The sequence below is a fragment of the Bombina bombina genome, chromosome 9, assembly GCF_027579735.1.
Source record: "Bombina bombina isolate aBomBom1 chromosome 9, aBomBom1.pri, whole genome shotgun sequence".
NCBI lineage: Eukaryota > Metazoa > Chordata > Amphibia > Anura > Bombinatoridae > Bombina > Bombina bombina.
In genome coordinates, this window is record NC_069507.1 from 223,154,072 (window position 1) to 223,173,417 (window position 19,346).

At 40.3% G+C, this 19,346-nt stretch overlaps 1 protein-coding gene and 3 non-coding genes across 4 annotated transcripts in view; all 4 read left to right on the forward strand.

Annotated features, from left to right (window-relative positions):
- The window catches only part of EIF3A (eukaryotic translation initiation factor 3 subunit A), a 204,805-nt gene that overhangs the window by 18,698 nt on the left and 166,761 nt on the right, over nucleotides 1–19,346 (forward strand). The window contains exons 9-17 of the mRNA XM_053692671.1: nucleotides 179–277; nucleotides 818–934; nucleotides 11,013–11,198; nucleotides 11,740–12,087; nucleotides 12,404–12,508; nucleotides 12,755–12,868; nucleotides 13,101–13,223; nucleotides 13,651–13,804; nucleotides 14,236–14,417. Coding sequence (XP_053548646.1) covers nucleotides 179–277; nucleotides 818–934; nucleotides 11,013–11,198; nucleotides 11,740–12,087; nucleotides 12,404–12,508; nucleotides 12,755–12,868; nucleotides 13,101–13,223; nucleotides 13,651–13,804; nucleotides 14,236–14,417 — 1,428 coding nt within the window. The remainder of the gene's footprint in view (nucleotides 1–178; nucleotides 278–817; nucleotides 935–11,012; nucleotides 11,199–11,739; nucleotides 12,088–12,403; nucleotides 12,509–12,754; nucleotides 12,869–13,100; nucleotides 13,224–13,650; nucleotides 13,805–14,235; nucleotides 14,418–19,346) is intronic.
- LOC128640640 (small nucleolar RNA SNORA19) lies at nucleotides 10,405–10,538 on the forward strand. Its single transcript, XR_008399375.1, has one exon. It is a non-coding gene; the product is annotated as a small nucleolar RNA SNORA19 (small nucleolar RNA).
- LOC128640638 (small nucleolar RNA SNORA19) lies at nucleotides 11,271–11,400 on the forward strand. Its single transcript, XR_008399373.1, has one exon. It is a non-coding gene; the product is annotated as a small nucleolar RNA SNORA19 (small nucleolar RNA).
- Nucleotides 12,911–13,032, forward strand: LOC128640643 (small nucleolar RNA SNORA54). Its single transcript, XR_008399377.1, has one exon. It is a non-coding gene; the product is annotated as a small nucleolar RNA SNORA54 (small nucleolar RNA).

A 19,346-nucleotide genomic window follows, 5' to 3' on the forward strand; every position in this document is an offset into this window, starting at 1 on the left:
GATTGTCAAGTACTATGAGAAGATTTAAAGGTACTTTGTTCTCTATAATCGTCAACATGTGTATTGTTATTGGTTTCTTAGGTTACATAATAATCTCAAATGGTTTATGCCACAGCACTTGCATTTTGATAGACTTCTTTGTTCTGCATGTGATACATCTGACAATTATGTTTGACAGGTCTTGGACTGGGTGAAAGAGCAGGCAGAGAAAGAACCAGACCTTCAACAATATATTCACCAGCTTCAGAGCAACACCATCCTGCGTCTACTGCAACAGGTATCTGCAACTCTTTTATCACTCTATGGAATTTCTATAAGAACCTGGGCAGCATTATTTGTAGTTATTCTTATTTAGTAACTTCTTGTTTTGTTATAGAGCTGTAATAGAAATCAGTATGGGGGGCAGGGGGATCCTTTGCCATTCTTATTGCTACTAGATTTTCATTTTCAGGTATATTACTAAGTTGGAAGAGTTTGCTACATTTATGGCATTAGCATGCAAATTCCTTCACAAGTATTAATAAATTGATGTTTATCAGAGGGTACAGCTGTGAACTATGTAATAGCGCATACTAAATAAGTTACTACACACCTGACAAGTGTAGGTGTAGTAATAGGCATGAGTTCATTGACCATGTGACTTGTGAACATGAAGAGGTACCTATATGTTCAGGTGGGAAACTAATTGGGTTGTTTGGACTCCAGCTGTGTTTGTACTACTTTTTGTTAAAATTATTTGGGTATCTATTAAGTACCTTCTGTGTGATTCTGATTTTATCAAAACGGTGAACTTTTTTTTTTTTTTTTTTGATTAAAGGTTGCACAGATATATCAGAGTATAGAGTTCACACGCCTCTCAACTCTGCTCCCTTTTGTTGATGCGTTTTTGCTAGAAAGGGCCATTGTTGATGCAGCTCGCCATTGTGATCTTCAAGTAAGTTATTTTTTTCGTTCCTTTTATCTAATTCTGTTAATACTATATTTACTGTATTTATTGAAAGCAAAACTGTGAATAAAAAAAGTAATTGGGTTATTTAACAGTGCTGTTAAGTCTGGACATTTTAACAGTTCAAAATAAATCTTAAAACAATTCGCTTTCACTCTTTCCTTAAAGGGACACTGTACCCAAAAAATTTCATTCGTAATTCAGATTGAGCATGAAATTTTAAGCAACTTTCTAATTTACTCCTATTATCAAATTTTCTTCATTCTCTTGGTATCTTTATTTGAAATGCAAGAATGTAAGTTTAGATGCCGGCCCATTTTTGGTGAACAACCTGGGTTGTCCTTGCTGAATGGTGGATAAATTCATCCACCAATAAAAAAGTGCTGTCCAGAGTACTGAAACAAAAAAAAGCTTAGATGCCTTTTTCAAATAATGATAGCAAGAGAACAAAGAAAAATTCATAATAGGAGTAAATTAGAAAGTTGCTTAAAATTGCATGCTCTTTCTGAATTACAAAAGAAAAAATTTGGGTACAGTGTCCCTTTAATATGAGGAGAGTCCACAGCATCATTCATTACTGTTGGGAAATACTGAACCTGGCCACCAGGAGGAGGCAAAGACACCCCAGCCAAAGGCTTAAATACTCCCCCCATCTTCCCTCATATCCCAGTCATTCTTTGCCTTTCGTCACAGGAGGTTGGCAGAGAAGTGTCAAGATTCAGAGTAGTTCCTTATGAAGGGTAGCTACCTTTCGAAATGGGACTGGAGTTTTAAGTAGTCTTGTCAGCCTCTCAGTGAGAGCATTGACAAATGTTAGTCTGGAGATGCAGGGAGAGTCTTTCTGCGAACCCATCCATATTCGTATTAACAGCTCCTAAGCAATCAGTGTTGACAAGTTTCACTGCCTGCTTCCATCACTCAAGTCCATGTCAGGAGCAATTCTACAAGACTGTCAAACTTGAGAGGCTGTGTTTCTGTTCCACGGCATAAATTCCGGTACGATAGTTTCATTTTTTTATACACATATGATAACGCAAGAAGACAGGGTCACAGTGTGGCTCCTTTTATCTGTTTGGAATCAAGGGTTAATATCTCCGGAGGGGGATTAATCACATAATTTTATTATGATTATGCTGCGACATGTGAGATGTGGCTCAGGCAGATGTTGGAACGTACAGGTCCTGCATTGCGCACCATGTGACCGGGTGTGGCAACACTGAATTCTTCTTTCCTGACCGTGCGGTTTACCGGAGAAGCGTTTTTTCTGTTTGGCCTGGGTCATAGGAGGTTTTGAGTGCCCCAGCCATTGGGGGTATAAAGGTGCCGTTTAATCTTATTATCTATAGTCTGCTTTATAAGCGCAAGCTATGGAGGATTCTGATGCGTTAGAGGGTACTCCTTCTTTACTTAAATCTAATACCTGTCTATATTGTGAGGAGGCCGTGGTATACGGCCGTGGTATACCCGCCTGTTCAATTATGTTCCACATGCCTTGATAAAGTAATCATGTCAAAGAAAGTTAATGTTTGATACCACTGAGCCGCCACCTCTGAGGAGTCTCCGTCCCATGAGGTGCGCACCCTACAGTCAAATCCTATTACACATGCAGCTTCCCGTAGCACTCCTAATCCTCCATCTGGAGTGGCCCTTTTACCGCAAGACTGTACTGAGCAATTACAAACGGCAGTGTCTGCGGCCCTTTAGTGCTTTACCTCGCCCTGCTAAGCACAAGCGAAAGGTTAAATATTGCTATCCTTCCCAGGGGTCATCTACTAGCTTATTGGATTTATCTGATACAAGATTATCCGATGATAAAAGTGCCTCTGATACTTCAGAGGGTGCTCTTTCTGGGTCGGAATCTGCTGTCTCCAGCTGTGGAAGAGCCACACTTTTAGATTTAGGATTGAGCATTTACACTTTCTTTTGAAGGAGCCCAAATTGCCCGACGAACCTTTGATTCCTAAATTTAGATAAGGTCTATGAGGACAGGTTTGTACCAAAAACTTTCCCGGTTCCCATAAAGATGGCGAACATTATTAAGAATGAATGGGAAAGAATTGTTTATTTTCCCCTTCTTCCTTTAAAAAATTGTTCCCGGTCCTGGACTCTCAATTGGAGTTGTGGGGCTCCATCCCTAAGGTGGATGGCGCTATCTCCACACTTGCTAAACTCACTACTATCCCGCTTGAAGATAGTTCAACTTTTAAAGAGCTCATGGATAAGAAAATAGAAAATCTGTTAAAGATGTTTCAATATTTGGGATATTTGTTTCTACTGGCAGCGGTTGCTGGAGCGGCTACCTACTGGTGCGACTCCTTATCTGAGTTGATCGAGGTGGAAGGTCCCCTCGACCTGATCCAGGAAAGAATTAAGGCCTTAAGGGTGACTAATTCTTTGTGATGCCGGTTCAGTCCTGGAATTAATCCAAGCAGAACAAAAAACCCACTGAGGCAAAGTCGGAATGAAGGGGCGGCTCCCAATCCGGCTCTGGATTGCATAGGGGGCAGACTGTTGCTCTTTTCGGGTGCTTGGTTTGGGGACGTACAAGACCCGTGGGTCCTGGAGGTCATCGCTCTGGGATACAGGATAGGTTTCAAGTCTCATCCACTCAGGGGCAGATTCCTCTTGTCAAACCGGTCTTCAAGGCCAGAAAAGAGTAGCCTTTATGGGGTGCGTGAGGGATCTCTCCTCCCTGGGAGTCATTGTCCCGGTACCTCTTACAGAAAGAGGTCTGGGATACTATTCAAATCTTTTTGTTGTCCCAAAGGAGAGGGAACTTTTTGCCCGATTCTGGACCTTAAGTGCTTAAACAAGTTCCTATCTGTCCCCTCATTCAAGATGGAGACAATAAGGTCCATCCTTCCTTTTAGTTCAGGAAGGACAGTTCATGACCACGATAGATCTGAAGGATGCTTACCTTCCGTTTGGTCTAGCTATTGCTCCAAGAGTGTTTTTTTTTTTTTTTTTTAAGAAGGTTCTAGGGGCTCTGCTTGCAGTGGTCAGAACCAGAGGTATAGCAGTAGCGCCATACATGGACGATATTCTGGTTCAAGCACCATCCTGTCTGGCAGAGGACCAATATAAAGCCCTTCTATCTCTTCTTCAATCTCATGGTTGGAAAGAGTTCTCTTATTCCCAGTACCAGGGTGGAATTCCTGGGTACTTAAAACGGTTTTCCTTCTAATGGCAGAGTCCACGGATCATCATCAATTACTGTTGGGAATATCACTCCTGGCCAGCAGGAGGAGGCAAAGAGCACCAGAGCAAATCTGTTAAGTATCACCTCCCTTCCCACAAACCCCAGTCATTCTCTTTTCCTCTAGTGCAAGGAGGAGGTGAAGTAATTGGGTGTCCGATTATGTACTCCACGTTGGTCTCTTCAGTAGGGCAGTGGTGGCTTTAAAGCAGTTAGTAACTTGTGAAGTGGGTCTTGCTGCCTTTTTCCTAACATGTTGCTGCCATAGTATAGAAAGCCTGAGTAGGTTTATTCTGTCTTCTTTCACAGGTCTCTGTGAGGAGTGGCATCCTCTCATGCCGGGTGAGCTGTCCTGGATGTGCAGGTAAATGCCTTTTTTGCCTTCTGGGGAAGTTGGCACTGATGGGGTTAAAATCCTTCTTAGCAAGGTAATCTGCACTTTTACTATGGGACACATTATCCTTTAAGAGGATTATTGGCAGTAGGCAGGCACGTTTTGCATGTGAAGGGAGAGTTAGAGGTTAATATTTTTAAGGAAGGTATTAACTCCTCATAGTAATGTGCGGCGAAGAGCGGGAGAGCAGCCTCAGGTCTGACAACGAAAACATCTATAGAATTGAGGCCATTATTGTGTTTAAAGCTGATGTCTTGGAGGTCTGTTTGTGTCTCCGGACTAGGCGGTAGGGTAATGTGTGAAGTTATGACATTGTGCTTCTCTTCCTTGCCGCCCTTATGATCCCGCCGCCTCCTCTTCTCTGAAGAGGAGCCGCCGCCATTATGCTTTGTAAAGTTGATGGCTGACTCCACTTTATTCTCGGACCGAGATTGGAGCGGAATATTTTCGGCCGGTATAGTTTTCTTGTATTCTGAGATGTTTCGTCAGTACAGCCTGGAAAATTAGTTTAAACGTTTTTTGCTCATGTCGAGCCATTACAGCCCTTTTAGTGAGTTTGACACCAATTTTATACGTGTCTCTGGGAGTGTCGATGTTGCATCAAGCATCTTAATCCTCTTATTCAATAATTAGTACTCTTAGCTAGTCTAATTTTTTGTTTAGTCGTCCTGTAATAGTTTTTTTCCTTCTACAGGGAGACCTAAATGTTACATGCTATTTAAATGTTAATTATGTTTGATCTGTCAGGGTTCTAAATATGTCATCTGTAATATACGTATTCCTTCCCTTAGAGACAGTACCTGTTACTCCCTTGATGTAAAGGGTGGTTACTCAAATATTTTGAAGTGGTTTTAAGTAAATATCCATCTGTTTTATCATATAACAGATATATGTCAATGTCTGGTTACATATACAGATAGGTGGCTACACTGTGTTTTTTGTTTTTTTGTTTGTTTTTTGTTTTTTTAAGCTCTCCCAGGATGATGCTGTTCAGGCTATGCCTCAGCTTCTCCTTATTTTCTTAAGCCCCTATGGTGTAACATGTAGTGCCCTGCGGTTCCTCTCAATCTCCTGGAGGAGTGTATTTGCATACAGAATTTCATTGCTGATATCCTCCTCGGTATCTGTAGATGGTCTGTTATCCCTGTTTTTAGTGTAAATGCAAGAGGACATTAATGTTTCAGATAAGGTCTCTGCTTTACATTCTACTACACAGGTTGCCTTCTATGTTAGATGAGGAGGATTTGCAGGTAGTTTCTGAGGGTGAAATCTCAGATCTAGACAGTATAATTATTTCACCTGATACTGAAGTGGTCTCCTTCAGATGTATGCTTCAACACCTTGTGTAATGTTATAGGAGGTTTTAGCTACTTGGACGACACGACCCTCCTGTCGTTGTCAACCCTTCGAAGTTGGGTAAATCCTATCAGTTCTGTGCTTTTCTTTCCCCCTAAAGAAGTGTTCTCGACGTGTTATGGGAATTTTCACAGGAATAGGAGAAGTTGGGGATATCCTTCTCTCTGTCTCCTGTCCTCTAAGAGAATTTCTTGTCGCTGTCTCCTCTAAAATACATGGTGTCTTTAGTAGAAGGGAGCTTTCTACTATAGCTATGAGAACTTGATCCCTGTGGAGATAGCTCTTTTTCGGATCTATGTTTAAGAAGCTGGAACTATGCCTTGTCTTATTAGACTTGCGGTACTAGCCCTCCGGGTTTTGTGGCTGAAATCTTGGAAAATCAGCTGGGAAGCCCACCTGTTAAGTGGTACAGCGTACGCTTTATAGTTCTGCTGTTGCAGGTTCAAGATTTTGTTTCCTCCAATCCAAGCTTCTGAAGTTTCCTTTTTACGATATTCGGCCATAAATTTTTTCTGACATGGAGGAAAGTCTTTTTCCTCTTTCTGCAGGTTCAGTCATGTTTTTTGGAGTCCTATCCAGAATTCCTCCCATGGGCAGAATTCTCCTTCTAGAGTATCTGCGATCCAGGTATTATGAGAGACTTTCCTTAACTGGGTTCAGGACCTTCCTCTCGGGGAGTGATAATTCCAGCCTCAGTCTGGGAACGGGATCTAGGTATTTCAAGTATCTCAGGTTCTGATTTTCAAACTAGTATCCTTCTCCTTTGGTCATGAGGGCCTGCTCATAACAAACATGGAATTTGTTTCCTTGAACGGTATCTTCTCAAGATTCTGAGAGACTTTGGGTCATATGGACATTATCTGGTTCAGGTATCTTCCATCCTTGAACAATCTCTTTACAGAGATTTTGTCAATCTACTTTCCCTTGGATGGAGTTGAATCTTTGATATAATCTACAAGGGTGATTTCATTGGCCACTATTCCCTTCTGCTTCCACTTCCGTCTGATCTCGGAAGTGTTAGATGGCTAGATTTGATCTGGACCGCCTGGGATCGTCGGGTGCGGTAGTCATGGACCTTAATAGATTATCTAGGAGACGAGGTCTAACAGAGGTCAAATAATTGAGGAACTTTTCCCTTTCCTTCCTCTGCACCAGCCAATAGCAAACTCTTGTCGCCTTGTAGATGGCTTAGCCATTTTACAACCAGTTGTTTTTACTTCACTGTTCAGTGACTCTCTGTATGGAGGGTATTGGTCAGATGATACCCATGGATTTTTATCCCTTTTGCTATTTCCATTAGGGGGAAATCTCTCGGAATGGATCTAGTTTCGTTTGACTACAGTCTCCTTCCTGTAGTGTTTTTTTCAGGAGTATCTGTCTCAGGGCACGTGCCTCTGGAGACATTTCTGGGTTATGTGACCATGGGCACCAGCCTGCTGGACTGGTAACCAGTCTGGGTCTAGTTAAGTGTCTGCTTTCCCCTTTAACATCGAGGAGTGGAGAGTGATTTACAATCTTCTGATGGCTTGGCCTCAGTAGTTAGTTTAGTTCCAGTTGGACAATATCACCTCATTAGTTTTAGTTTATTTCAACCACTAGGGAGGAACTCTGAGTTCCTTTGCCATGCTGGAAATGACGTGGATTGTTCTGTGGGCAGAAGCTCACAAATGCTGTTTGTCATTCACTTTTCAGGGGTGGACATTCAGGTATCGGATTCTGAGCAATCAGATTTTTCATCTCGGGGAGTGGGCTCCCCATCCGGAGGTGTTCTCTAGGGTGTTGGAGTTGGCTCGTTTTGGCAGACCGCCAAAGTTCCAAGTACGGTTCCAGTTCATGGTCAGGTGATCCGCCGACCGCCCTTATGTTCTGATTTTTTTTTTTTGGGAATTCAGTCTTGCATTCCCGTTTCCTCATTTTGCTCTCCTTCCAAGCGTATTCTATAGGAGAGAGCAGCGGTTATTTTATTAGCCCTTAAGTGGCATTGCAGGATCTGTTATGCAGACCTAGTAAAGATGCAGTCTCTCCTTCTTGGAGATTGCCTCTGAGGAAGGACCTTCTGATTCAGGGTCCTTCCTTCATCCTAATCTTGTTGCTGAAGTTGTCCGCTTGGAGATTAAAACTTTTAGTTTTGTCTAAGCGTGGGGTTTGAGTCAGTCATTTAGATCATGACTCAGACTCGTAGTCCAGTTGCTAGAGAGATGGCTTTAAGTTATGGCATAAATATCTAGTTTTGGATGTGAATCCAAGGGTTCCTCTTGGAGTACAGTCAGGATTCCTAGAATTTTGTCCTTTCTCCAGGATTGTCTGGAGAAGGGTTTCAGTCAGTACCCTGAAGGGTCTGAATTCTGCACTGTCTAGCAAGCCGGAAGGCCGCAGTTTGTAGAAGCTACGGCTACTTGCACCTTGAATGTGTGCTCGCAAGTTTAATTGTTTATTTTGCTACATAGGCGTCTGGCGGATGTGTCAGATGTGCAATCCCTTGTCAGGCCCTGGTCAAAATCAGGCCTGTGTTTGTCGGTTGCTCCTCCTTAGAGCCGTGACCTTGTTAAGGTCTTGCAGCAGGCTCAGTTTGAGCCTTTGCATTCCATGGATATTAAATTGTTATCCTGGAAGGTTTTTATCTTATTGATATCTCTTCTGCTCGGCGAGTTTCGGATCTCTCAGCGTTGCAGTGTGATTAGCCTCATCTTATCTTTCATGTTGATAAGGCGGTTCTTGTTCTAAGTTAAGTTTTCTTCCAAGTTATCGGATGAAATTTTAATCAGTAGATGATTGTTCCTTCTCTCTGTCCTAATCCTCCTCCTCCTAAGAAGAGGCTTTGCTGACTCTTAAAATCTATTTGCAGGCGACTGAGGATTTTTGTCAGTCTTATGCATGGTTTGCTCTTCTGGGAACAGTAATAGACAATGTTTCTGCTGCTTCTCTTTTTCTCTCTGGTTGAGAGGTATTTTTCGTTTGTTGTGTAGGACTGCTGGACAGCAGCCTCCTGAGAGTATTATAGCTCATTCCACTAGGGCTTTTTCTTCTTCTTGGGCCTTCAAAAATGAGGCCTCTATTCTATATATTTGCTTTTGCCTCGGCTGAGTTTTTTTTTCTTTTGGGATAAAGGTTCTTCATGCAGTGGTGCCTTCCATTTGGGTTACCTGTCTTGTCCCTAATCATCTGTGTCCTCTAGCTTGGCTATTGATTCCCAACAGTAATTGATGATCCATGGACTCACTGTGTCATTAGAAAGAAAAAAAAAATTATTCTTACCCGATTTATTTCTTGACACGTGTCCACGGCCCTCCCTGTTTTTCAGACCGTTTTAGTTATATTAACCTCTGCACCTTGTGTTGCTTCCTTTCTCTCCTTTCCTTCGGTCGAATGAGGGGTTTGTGGGAAGGGCGGTGATACTTAACAGCTTTGCTGTGGTGCTCTTTGCCGCCTCCTGCTGGCCAGGAGTGATATTCACACCAGTAATTGATGATGATGATGATGATGATCCGTGGACTCGCCATGTCAAGAAATAAATGTATCAGGTAAGCATAAATTTTGTTTTTTTCCCCCTTACATATCTTTCCTGCTGATTTCTTGTTGATTTCTGTGGAAGCACATGCGCTAAACACTTTATATCACCTTACTATGACAGCGCTTTGTTACCAGCTTGGAATGAATATATCAGTGGTTTTAAAAAGACAGTCAAAATTAAACTTAAATTGCCCGGACAAAGCAAGACATTTTAAAAAACTTTCCAATTTTTTTTTTTATTAATTTTGCTTAGTTCTTTTTGTATCCTTAAAGGGTCATGAAAACCAACATTTTTCTTTCATGATTAAGATTATACATTTTTAAATAACTTTCCAATTTACTTGTTAATTTTGCTTCATTCTCTTAGTATCTTTTATTGAAGAAGCAACATTGCACTACTGGGAGTTAGCTGAGAACATTTGTAAGCCAATGAAAATGGGTATAAAAGTTCAGCCACCAATCGGCAGCAAACTCCAAGTTAATCAGAAAGTTGTTTAAAATTGTATGCGCTATCTGAATCATGAGAGAATTTTTGGGTTTCATGTCCCCTTTAAAGAGCAATCCTAGGTGGGCTTAGGAGCGTGCACATATCATTAGCCATTTGGTAGTATTTGCAACATTGTTTGTTGTAATATTATACAATGCTGCAAACACTGCTGCCATAGACTACTAAAGACACGTGCACACGCCTATGTTGCACACTGACTTGTTCGCTCAGTTTTTTTTATTGCTTGCTTTATATGTGTCTTGTCTTCAGTAGGAGAAATTGGTAAGGGGACAGGTCCGTGCCCATAAAGGGACAAAATAAAGTATACTGCATAGGTTAACTACACATTTAAATATTTTATATTGGTCTCCTACGGTTTAATATTCTTTTTAATTGAAATACATTGAAAAGTTTAAAATGGTATGCACTAGCTGAATTGTGAGAGAAAAGTGTTTCGTGTTTCATGTTCCTTTAAGCTTGATTCACCATGACAATCTAATTGTGGGCGTGATGCAGTGCACATCTCATTAACTTGCTCTCACATGTTTTGCTGAGCAGTGTTTTCCTGATGTGCTAGATGAAATTGAAGGCTAATTAGCAGTGTAACTTTATATACATAGTTTCTGCTGCCAGTCTCCTTCAGACATATTCTGTTAGCTGGTTATATTGTGGGTGGTAAACTGGTTCATAAGTAGAATAGTTACGTTGAAGGGATAGTAATTTAAAAAATAAACATTCTTTTGGTATCCTTTTGTTGAAAAGCATACCTAGGTAGGCTCAAGAGCAGCAATGCATTACTGGCCGTGAGCTGCTGATTGTTGGCCACACTTATATGCTCCTTGTAAATGGCTCACCTGATGTGTTCAGCCAGTTAGTGCATTGCTGCTCTTTCAACAAAGGATACCAAGAGAATGAAGTAAATTTGATAAAAGGAGTAAATTGATTTATAAGCTTATGCTTTATTTGAATTACGAAATAATTTTTTTTTCTGTCCCTTTATTAATAGGTATTGAGAGATTAATGTAGTGTAGAGTTTGCTTTGTGATGTCCAGGTGTATACCAGAGTTAATTTTTTTTCTAATTGTTTTTCATCTGCGCTCAAGTTTATTTCTTTTTCCTTCAGGTGCGTATAGATCACACTTCCCGTACACTGAGCTTCGGGTCAGACCTGAATTATTCTGCACGGGAGGATGCTCCAGTCGGACCTTTTCTGCAAAATATGCCATCGGAGCATATAAGGAACCAGCTAACTGCAATGTCCACTGTCCTTTCCAAAGCAGTTGTCGCTATCAAACCTGCTCATGTTCTGGTTGGTATTCAAGCAAATCCCAGATTGTTCATCATGGCGTTTTGTATTTTGTCATGTAGTCATTCATGTATAGTGCACATCACGTTGACTTGCTTTTGGTATGTGTATTAGCAATGTTATTTCTGGTGTGCTAGATAAAATTGAAGGCAAATTAGCAGCATAGCTTAATATAGTTATTGCTGCCAGTCTCCTTCAGACAGTCTGCAACTATAAATTCTAAGTCATTTCATTAAAGGGATAAACATTTTACTGTCCCTTGAAGGGAATGGAGAAGGGCAGGCTACCCCATTTACTTTAACTGCACCTGCAAACCGTTCATGCCATAAATGTGTATTGATTTTCTTCTCTGGGCCAGGGAAATCTGTGAAAAAAGATAAACCTATACTTTTGATAAAAAAAAGCTGTATTAGTCATTGCTGAGATATCAGATATGAATGTACGATATCATGCAGCTCTATTTAATACCCCTTTAACTGTCACCAAAGTACTTTAGCAAATGACAATTCTGGTTATCAAGTGTATTCATTGCTTACGGTTTTAGCAAGAAAAAGAGGAACAGCACCAACTGGCCATCAACTCATTCCTAAAGAACTCCAGAAAAGAGCACCAGCGCATTCTTGCTCGCAGACAGACTATAGAGGAGCGCAAGGAACGCCTGGAAAACCTAAATATCCAGAGAGAAAAAGAGGAGCTGGAGCTACGTGAAGCTGAACTACAGAAAGTTCGTAAGGCAGAGGAGGAAAGACTGCGCCAGGAAGCCAAGGAGCGAGAAAAGGAGCGAATCCTACAAGAGCATGAGCAGATCAAGAAAAAAACTGTACGAGAGAGACTGGAGCAGATTAGGAAAACTGAGCTGGGTGCAAAGGCTTTCAAGGACATTGACATTGAAGTAAGCTTGTTTCTAATACTGTATTTGTCTTTAAGTGTGATGGAGTGACATGGTAAAAACAAATGTATCCCGGTCCAAAACAGTTTGAAAGTTTTATTTAAAGCTTTGTACACCTTAATTTATGCAAATTTTTTATCAGGAGTTTTAAATATGTACACAATGCTGTAGGATGTTACTTGCTTTAGATTTTCCTTTGTGACCCTATATCTTGAGTAATCATGCAGCGCTGAGCTATTGACTCGCATTACAGTGTATATGCCCAGGTCTCAAGAAAATGTCTGCATTACTATAGTCCTAATATTACACCTTCATCTAGAACCTGGAGGAGCTGGATCCAGATTTTATCATGGCCAAGCAGGTTGAACAGTTGGAGAAAGAAAAGCGAGAGCTCCAAGAACGATTGAAGAACCAAGAAAAGAAGGTAGGTGTAGAATTGTAATATCTGTCTTGACCTAAATGAAAATAAATTTTTGTTCAGATGACTGCAGCAGCATCAGTGTGTTTTGCTGCAGGCTGCTAGACCATCTTAAAAGGACATTATCAGTTATACTTTAGTGACAAGTAAATTGCATTAAACACAGATTTATGCATGTCTGATTTGTATGTTAATCAGCAAGGCAGAGTTGTTTGCCAGCACATACTTTTTTTCTTTTTTTTTTTTTTTTAGATTGATCACTTTGAAAGAGCCAAGAGATTGGAAGAAATCCCACTAATTAAGAAAGCTTATGAGGAACAGCGAATTAGTGACATGGAACTGTGGGAGCAACAGGAAGAGGAGAGGGTACATATAACTCTTTTTATGTTAATCTTTGGCTTTCGGGTTGTGCACTGTTCGTAATCACTTATCATTTCTATTGATAATTGGTTCCATTCCAGTGCTACATAAACGCCAGAAAGATCAGCAGGGCTAGCTCGTGTTAGTCTGTGATTCATTTTGGAACAGACTGTAAATTTTAGTCTTTAGTAGTAATTGTAATTTTTTTTTTTTAAATTCATTTTGTCCTTCTTTATAGATTAATACATTAATGTTGGAACGTGAGAAAGCTGTGGAGCACAAAAACAGGATGTCAAGAATGCTGGATGACAGAGACCTGTTCGTTGCAAGGTTGAAAGCTGCTCGCCAGTCTGTGTATGAGGTAAATGCATTTAAAGGGATAATAGCCATTTTGGTCACTTCTACATTTAAATACATTGTAAACATCTTGCTTTTGTATTAGAAAAAAAAAGCACCATGTTCCTTAGAGAAGCCAAACAGCATAGTCTAAATGTAGCCACCAATTCGCAAGCGATACCCAGGGTGCTCAACCAAAAATGGGCCTGCTCAAGCGTACATTCCAGCCTTTTCAAATAAAGATACCAAGAGAATGACAAAAAGAGAATAGGCGTAAATCAGAAAGTTGCTTAAAATTGAGTTTAATTTTGATTAGACTATCCCTTTAACTACTCTGAAGAATACTATAGCCTTTTTTTTTATCATGGGGGAATTTTTAGTCATTTACTTTAGCTGATGAAAGCTACTTTGTCATTAAAAAATGTATAATCATAAAATTTACCAATGCACAGGAGAAACTGAAGCAGTTTGAGGACAGACTATCAGAAGAAAGGAAGATTCGCCTGCTAGAGCGCAAACGGCAACGCAAAGAAGAAAGACGAATTGATTATTACAGAAGCAAAGAGGAGGAGGAACAAAGGATATTGGAAGAAAAAATTCAGAAAGGTATGATCTTGCTAACTAGTTAATTTGCATGTCTAGGTATGCCCATGAAAAATTGTAAAAGCAGGATTTTTGGTTGTTGGGAACAAAAAGGCAGAAGCTGTTGAAGAGAGTTGAGAGCAGTGTTTGGGGCTTTAGAGTTTGGTTCTTGGCGTGGAGCTTAAAATTGCATAATCTGAATAATTAGAACGAAATTAGAAAGTTGCTTAAAATGGCATGCTCTATCTGAATCGCGAAAGAAAAATTTGGATTGTGTCCCTTTTTAATTTATTTCTGCATCTGTTGGTGTATATAAATATTTGTGCAATAGTATCTATCCATACATATCTATATATATATATATCTATCTATCTATATATATATATATATATATATATATATATATATATATATATATATATATTATTTTTTTTTTTTTTCTGTACGTTTTGTAGAACGTGAAGAAATTGAGCGAATTGAAAATGAAAAGCGTGAAGTTGAACAGCGAGAATATCAAGAGCGTATTAAGAAACTGGAGGAACAAGAGCGTAAGAAACGCCAAAGAGAACTTGAGATCGAGGAGAGGGAGCGACGTCGTGAGGAGGAAATGCGAGGAACGGTTGATTCATTCAGAAAGGTAAGTTGCCAAAATGTTCAAAAACTCCTATATTTGTATATTTGTTTCTATTTTTAGTATTTAAGATCTGAGGTGGAAGTTGAGGTCCCCACCTGTGTACCCTTGATATTTAAAGGATAACTAAATGCATTAGAATTGCATAATTAGCAAGTACATAATAAAGGCAAGTCAATAACACCTATTCTGAATTTGAAATAAGCAGATTTTGTGTGTTCTTGCAAATATTTTTCCTCTAATTTTCATGTGACAGACGTCAGCCATCACAGACTAGTATATGTATACCCTTGTGAGCTTGTGCACATGCTCAGTAAGTATTTGTCCCAAGAGTCTAAGTACAATTTTATATATATATATATATATATATATATATATATATATATATATATATATATATATATATATATATATATATATATATATATATATATATATATATATATATATATATATATATATATATATATTTATTTATTTTTGAACACGCAGGAGAACACTCTAACTTCTAAAAATCAGACAGCCAGGGTGCTAGTGGCAGGAAGAATACAAATAACAAAAAAGCTGGCACTCGCTGGTCTTATATCAAAACACACTTTACTGTGATGTTTCGGAGATGCAGAATCCCCTTCCTCAGACATAGTGTATTCACAACTCAAACAATTTATAGAGCAATCAATCAATAGCCCCACCCCCCAAAATGAGACATAAAAACGCCAAACAGTAGTCATAGAAACCACATAAACAAAGTCATGAGAACAGTAGTGACATAGCAAAACCAAAAATTTACATATTGTCATTCATACAATAGGTGATAATAAGCACTAAGGTAATTAAAGTGACATGGTGTGGAAACATATACTGACCAAACAACCCAATAGCTAGTAAGCTATTGTAACATCAATTGTACAAATGTTAAAACGATACAGCTAACATACATTGGCAAACGTTACCATAATAGTTCATATGTTAAATTGAGGCTGAGGCAATCGTTACCATAATACTACATGTGTTAAACTGACATAATCATACCCTTTATTGCATATGTAGCCTTACACTCTATTGCATATGTGGCATATGTTGGGGTCGGATCTAAGGCATATTGTAGAACCCAGCTTGTCCAGTAAGCAGTGTGGTCTGGGAACCGCCATAGCCCTATTCACACCGGAAGTGAGGGGAGGGGTGTGCCGCACACGTGACGTCACCGGGTAAATCCCACACAGACACAGTGAGGGAACCATAGCAACCATGTAAACATCCCGGTTGTGTATTTGTAATACAATTGTACCGGACACATAAACTAACCAGGCACATACCCCTAATGGATCGGGGGAAAGAAGGAATATAGTAACACACTAAGAAATAAATGTGGGGAGTGAAAAAGGCCAAACTGGATGTCTAACCAGTATACATTTAGGGGGGCGTGAACGCCCACGTATCCAAAGTGTAATGTTAAAGGGAACCAGTCACAAATATCAATGGCCATGACACCAGAGGATATATTTAAAGCATAAAATAGGGGATAGAGGGTTTGGCGGCTCCCATGAACGCTAAAACTATGCCCTAGCTGTAGACTGAGTAGCCTGGTGTAATATGATTAACATTACCATAGATAATCATATATTTCATCAATTGATGACAATGCACACTATATATACAATTAAAACATGGCTCTCATCACAATGAAAAATTTGGCTCTCATCACAAATTTTGTTTAAAGAAGATTTTTTTAAAAAAAGATTTTTTTTTGGACAAAATGGACCGTAACTCCCATCACGATAGAGAAAATGGACCATGGCTCCCATCCTAGTTGAAATGGAATGTAGATCCCAGCCAAGATGTGTGACATCTCCTGGAGGAGTAAGGTGGACCATTGTTTTAAAGAAAGCAATGCCAATCCACAACAGTGTTTAGACAATTAGGTTGCACCGTATTTAACCGGTGTATCCACCTCCCTTCAGTTTGTAGAATAATTTTGTTGCGGTCACCACCACGCCTCGGTGGCGGAATGTGATCAATAAGTACAAAGCGCAAATCGTTCACTGTGTGGCCAGCCTCTAAAAAGTGTCTGGCCACCGGTTGTTCACTTGACTTTTTCTTCAGCGCTGTCCTAATAGCTGATCTATGATTCGCGAATCTGGTCCTGGGATCATCAGTCGTTTTTCCGACGTAAAACCGCCCACAACAGCAATTAAGGATGTATACCACATGGGTGGGGGTGGCAGAATGTCATACCCGGTAACATGCCGCTACATGTTGTGCAGCCAGTACGCCTATAGCAGCCATTCTTTTTATTCCGCTGTAGCCAATTAGATGGAGTATAGCAATGGGCCGGATCTGTCTTCATCAAAACATCCTTAAGATTTTTATTTCTTTTATAGCCCACTCTGGGATGTCCCCACTCTGTAAACGGAAGAGTGGGATCACTCTTGATGATATGCCAGTGTTGATCCAGGCTTGCGCCTAATTTCCTTATAGTGGGGCTCTAGGCAGTGGTGAAGGTCAATCTATTTACATCCTTCTTGTTGCTCTTTTCTATACCACACTGGAGTCCCAAATTTGTGACCTCTTGTACACTCTGATCAACCAGTCGTGGATTGTATCCCTGCTGTTTGAATTTATCCGCCATCTCTACTAGTTGTTCACGCTTCAACTCAGGTTCACTGTTATTTCTTGTTACCCTTAATAGTTGGGCTTTTAGTAAGCTGATGGGGTGGCTACTGTCAGCATGAAGCAGTGAGTTCCGGTCCGTTGGTTTACAGAACAGAGATGTTCCCTGTAGTGATTGATCTCTTTTGAAAATTCGTAAATCCAGAAACTCAATGGTCGTTTCTTGGATGCTCAATTTTAATTTCTCAAGATTCTCCAAATTATTCAACTGGTCAAACCAAATCTGTGTAGAGCCTCAGCGGTGCCATTCCAAACAATAAAGAGGTCGTCTATATAAAGACGGTAAAACCTCACCTCCTGGTTTGTCATAGATTCCCATGATTGTTTCGTATTTGTCCATGAACAAATTCGCCAGGGAAGGTGCCACATTTGACCCCATGGCAGTCCCTGCTATTTGTTGGTAGAATGGGGTCTTGAACCTGAAGTAATTTAGACGCAGACTTAGATCCAGCAGTCGTATAAGGAAATCTCTAGGGGGACCCACATACGGGTAACGATCCAATGCCTCCGAGACAGTTTGCCACTCCCGTGGGCAATTATCTTATAGAGGCTGTTGACGTCAGCTGTGGCTAGAATCCACAAATTTTCCACCAGTCCCTCAGTTCCAGAATTAGCTGAGAGGAATCACGAAGGTAAGACCGGATATTCTTCACCAATGGTTGTAGGAAGTGGTCCACAAACACTGCCAATCTGGATGTGATGGAATTTCTTGCAGAGACAATAGGTCTCCCAGGTGGTGATGCCATGTCCTTGTGAATTTTTGGTAGTGTATATAAAATGGGACACGAGGGAAAATTCACCAACAGATATTTCTTAATATTGTCATTGATCCAACCAGCTGTGAAACCTTGTTACCACTTCTTAAATAATAGCCATAAACTCTGATGTGAGGTCACGTTGTAATGGTAAATGTGTTGTGGTCACTCAGTTGCTGTAATATTTCGCTCTGATAGGCGTAGTTGAGGATCACAACCGCTACTCCCTTATCCGCCGTCCTGATCACGATTTGTGGATCAGATGAAAGTGATGTTAGAGCTTGTTTTTCTTCCTTTGTCAAATTATTTCGATGTTTTACTTGTTCCATTTGTGTAATGTCCTGAGATACCAGTCACATGTATGTTTTAATGCTTGAATTCTGACTGTGGGTCAAAGGAACTTTTACTTTTGAACAAAGGATCATTAGACTGGACTTGTGTGGTTGTATCTTGGAAGAATTCTTTAAGTCTCAGAGCGTTGGAATTTTTGGCAGTCTATGAAAACGTCAAACTCGTCCGCCCTGCGACTTGGAACAAAGTTCAAACCTTTATTTAAAAGGGACACTGCGGTTGTCAAAGACAGACTACTGATGTTCACCACTAAATCGGTCATGGGACCCGCCCCTCCGTATATGAGGCCTCCATCTTCTTCTTTGTCCGGCCCTTGTGGTGACCCCCTGAAAAAACTGTTGTGAAGGTCCTGGCGCATCTACTGTTGTACTGCCAGTTTGTGGTGCATCTGTATCGGAGCCAGAGCTACTATCAACAGTTTGGAGAGAATGTATACTGGTTAGATATCCAGTTTGGACTTTTTCACTCCCCACATTTCTTAGTGTGTGTTACTATATTCCTCCTTTCCCCCGATCCATTAGGGGTATGTGCCTGGTTAGTTTGTGTCCGGTACAATTGTATTACATATACGCAACCGGGATGTTTACATGGTTGCTATGGTTCCCTCACTGTGTCTCTGTGTGGGATTTAACCGGTGATGTCACGTTACGTGTGCGGCACACCCCTCACTTCCGGTGTCTGTGTTGGCGTGGATAGGGCAATGCGGTTCCCAGACCACACTGCTTACTGGACAAGGTGGGTTCTACAATATGCCTTAGATCCGACCCCAACATATGCCACATATGTAATAGAGTGTAAGGCTACATATGCAATAAAGTGTATGACTACGTCAGTTTAACACATGTAGTATTATGGTAACGATTGTCTCAGCCTCAATTTAACATATGAACTATTATGGTAACGTTTGCCAATGTATGTTAGCTGTATCGTTTTAACATTTGTACAATTGATGTTACAATGGCTTACTAGCTATTGGGTTGTTTGGTCAGTATGTTTCCACACCATGTCACTTTAATTACCTTAGTGCTTATTATCACCTATTGTATGAATGACAATATGTACATTTTTGGTTTTGCTATGTCACTACTGTTCACATGACTTTGTTTATGTAGTTTCTATGACTACTGGTTGGCGTTTTTTTGTCTCATTTTTATATATA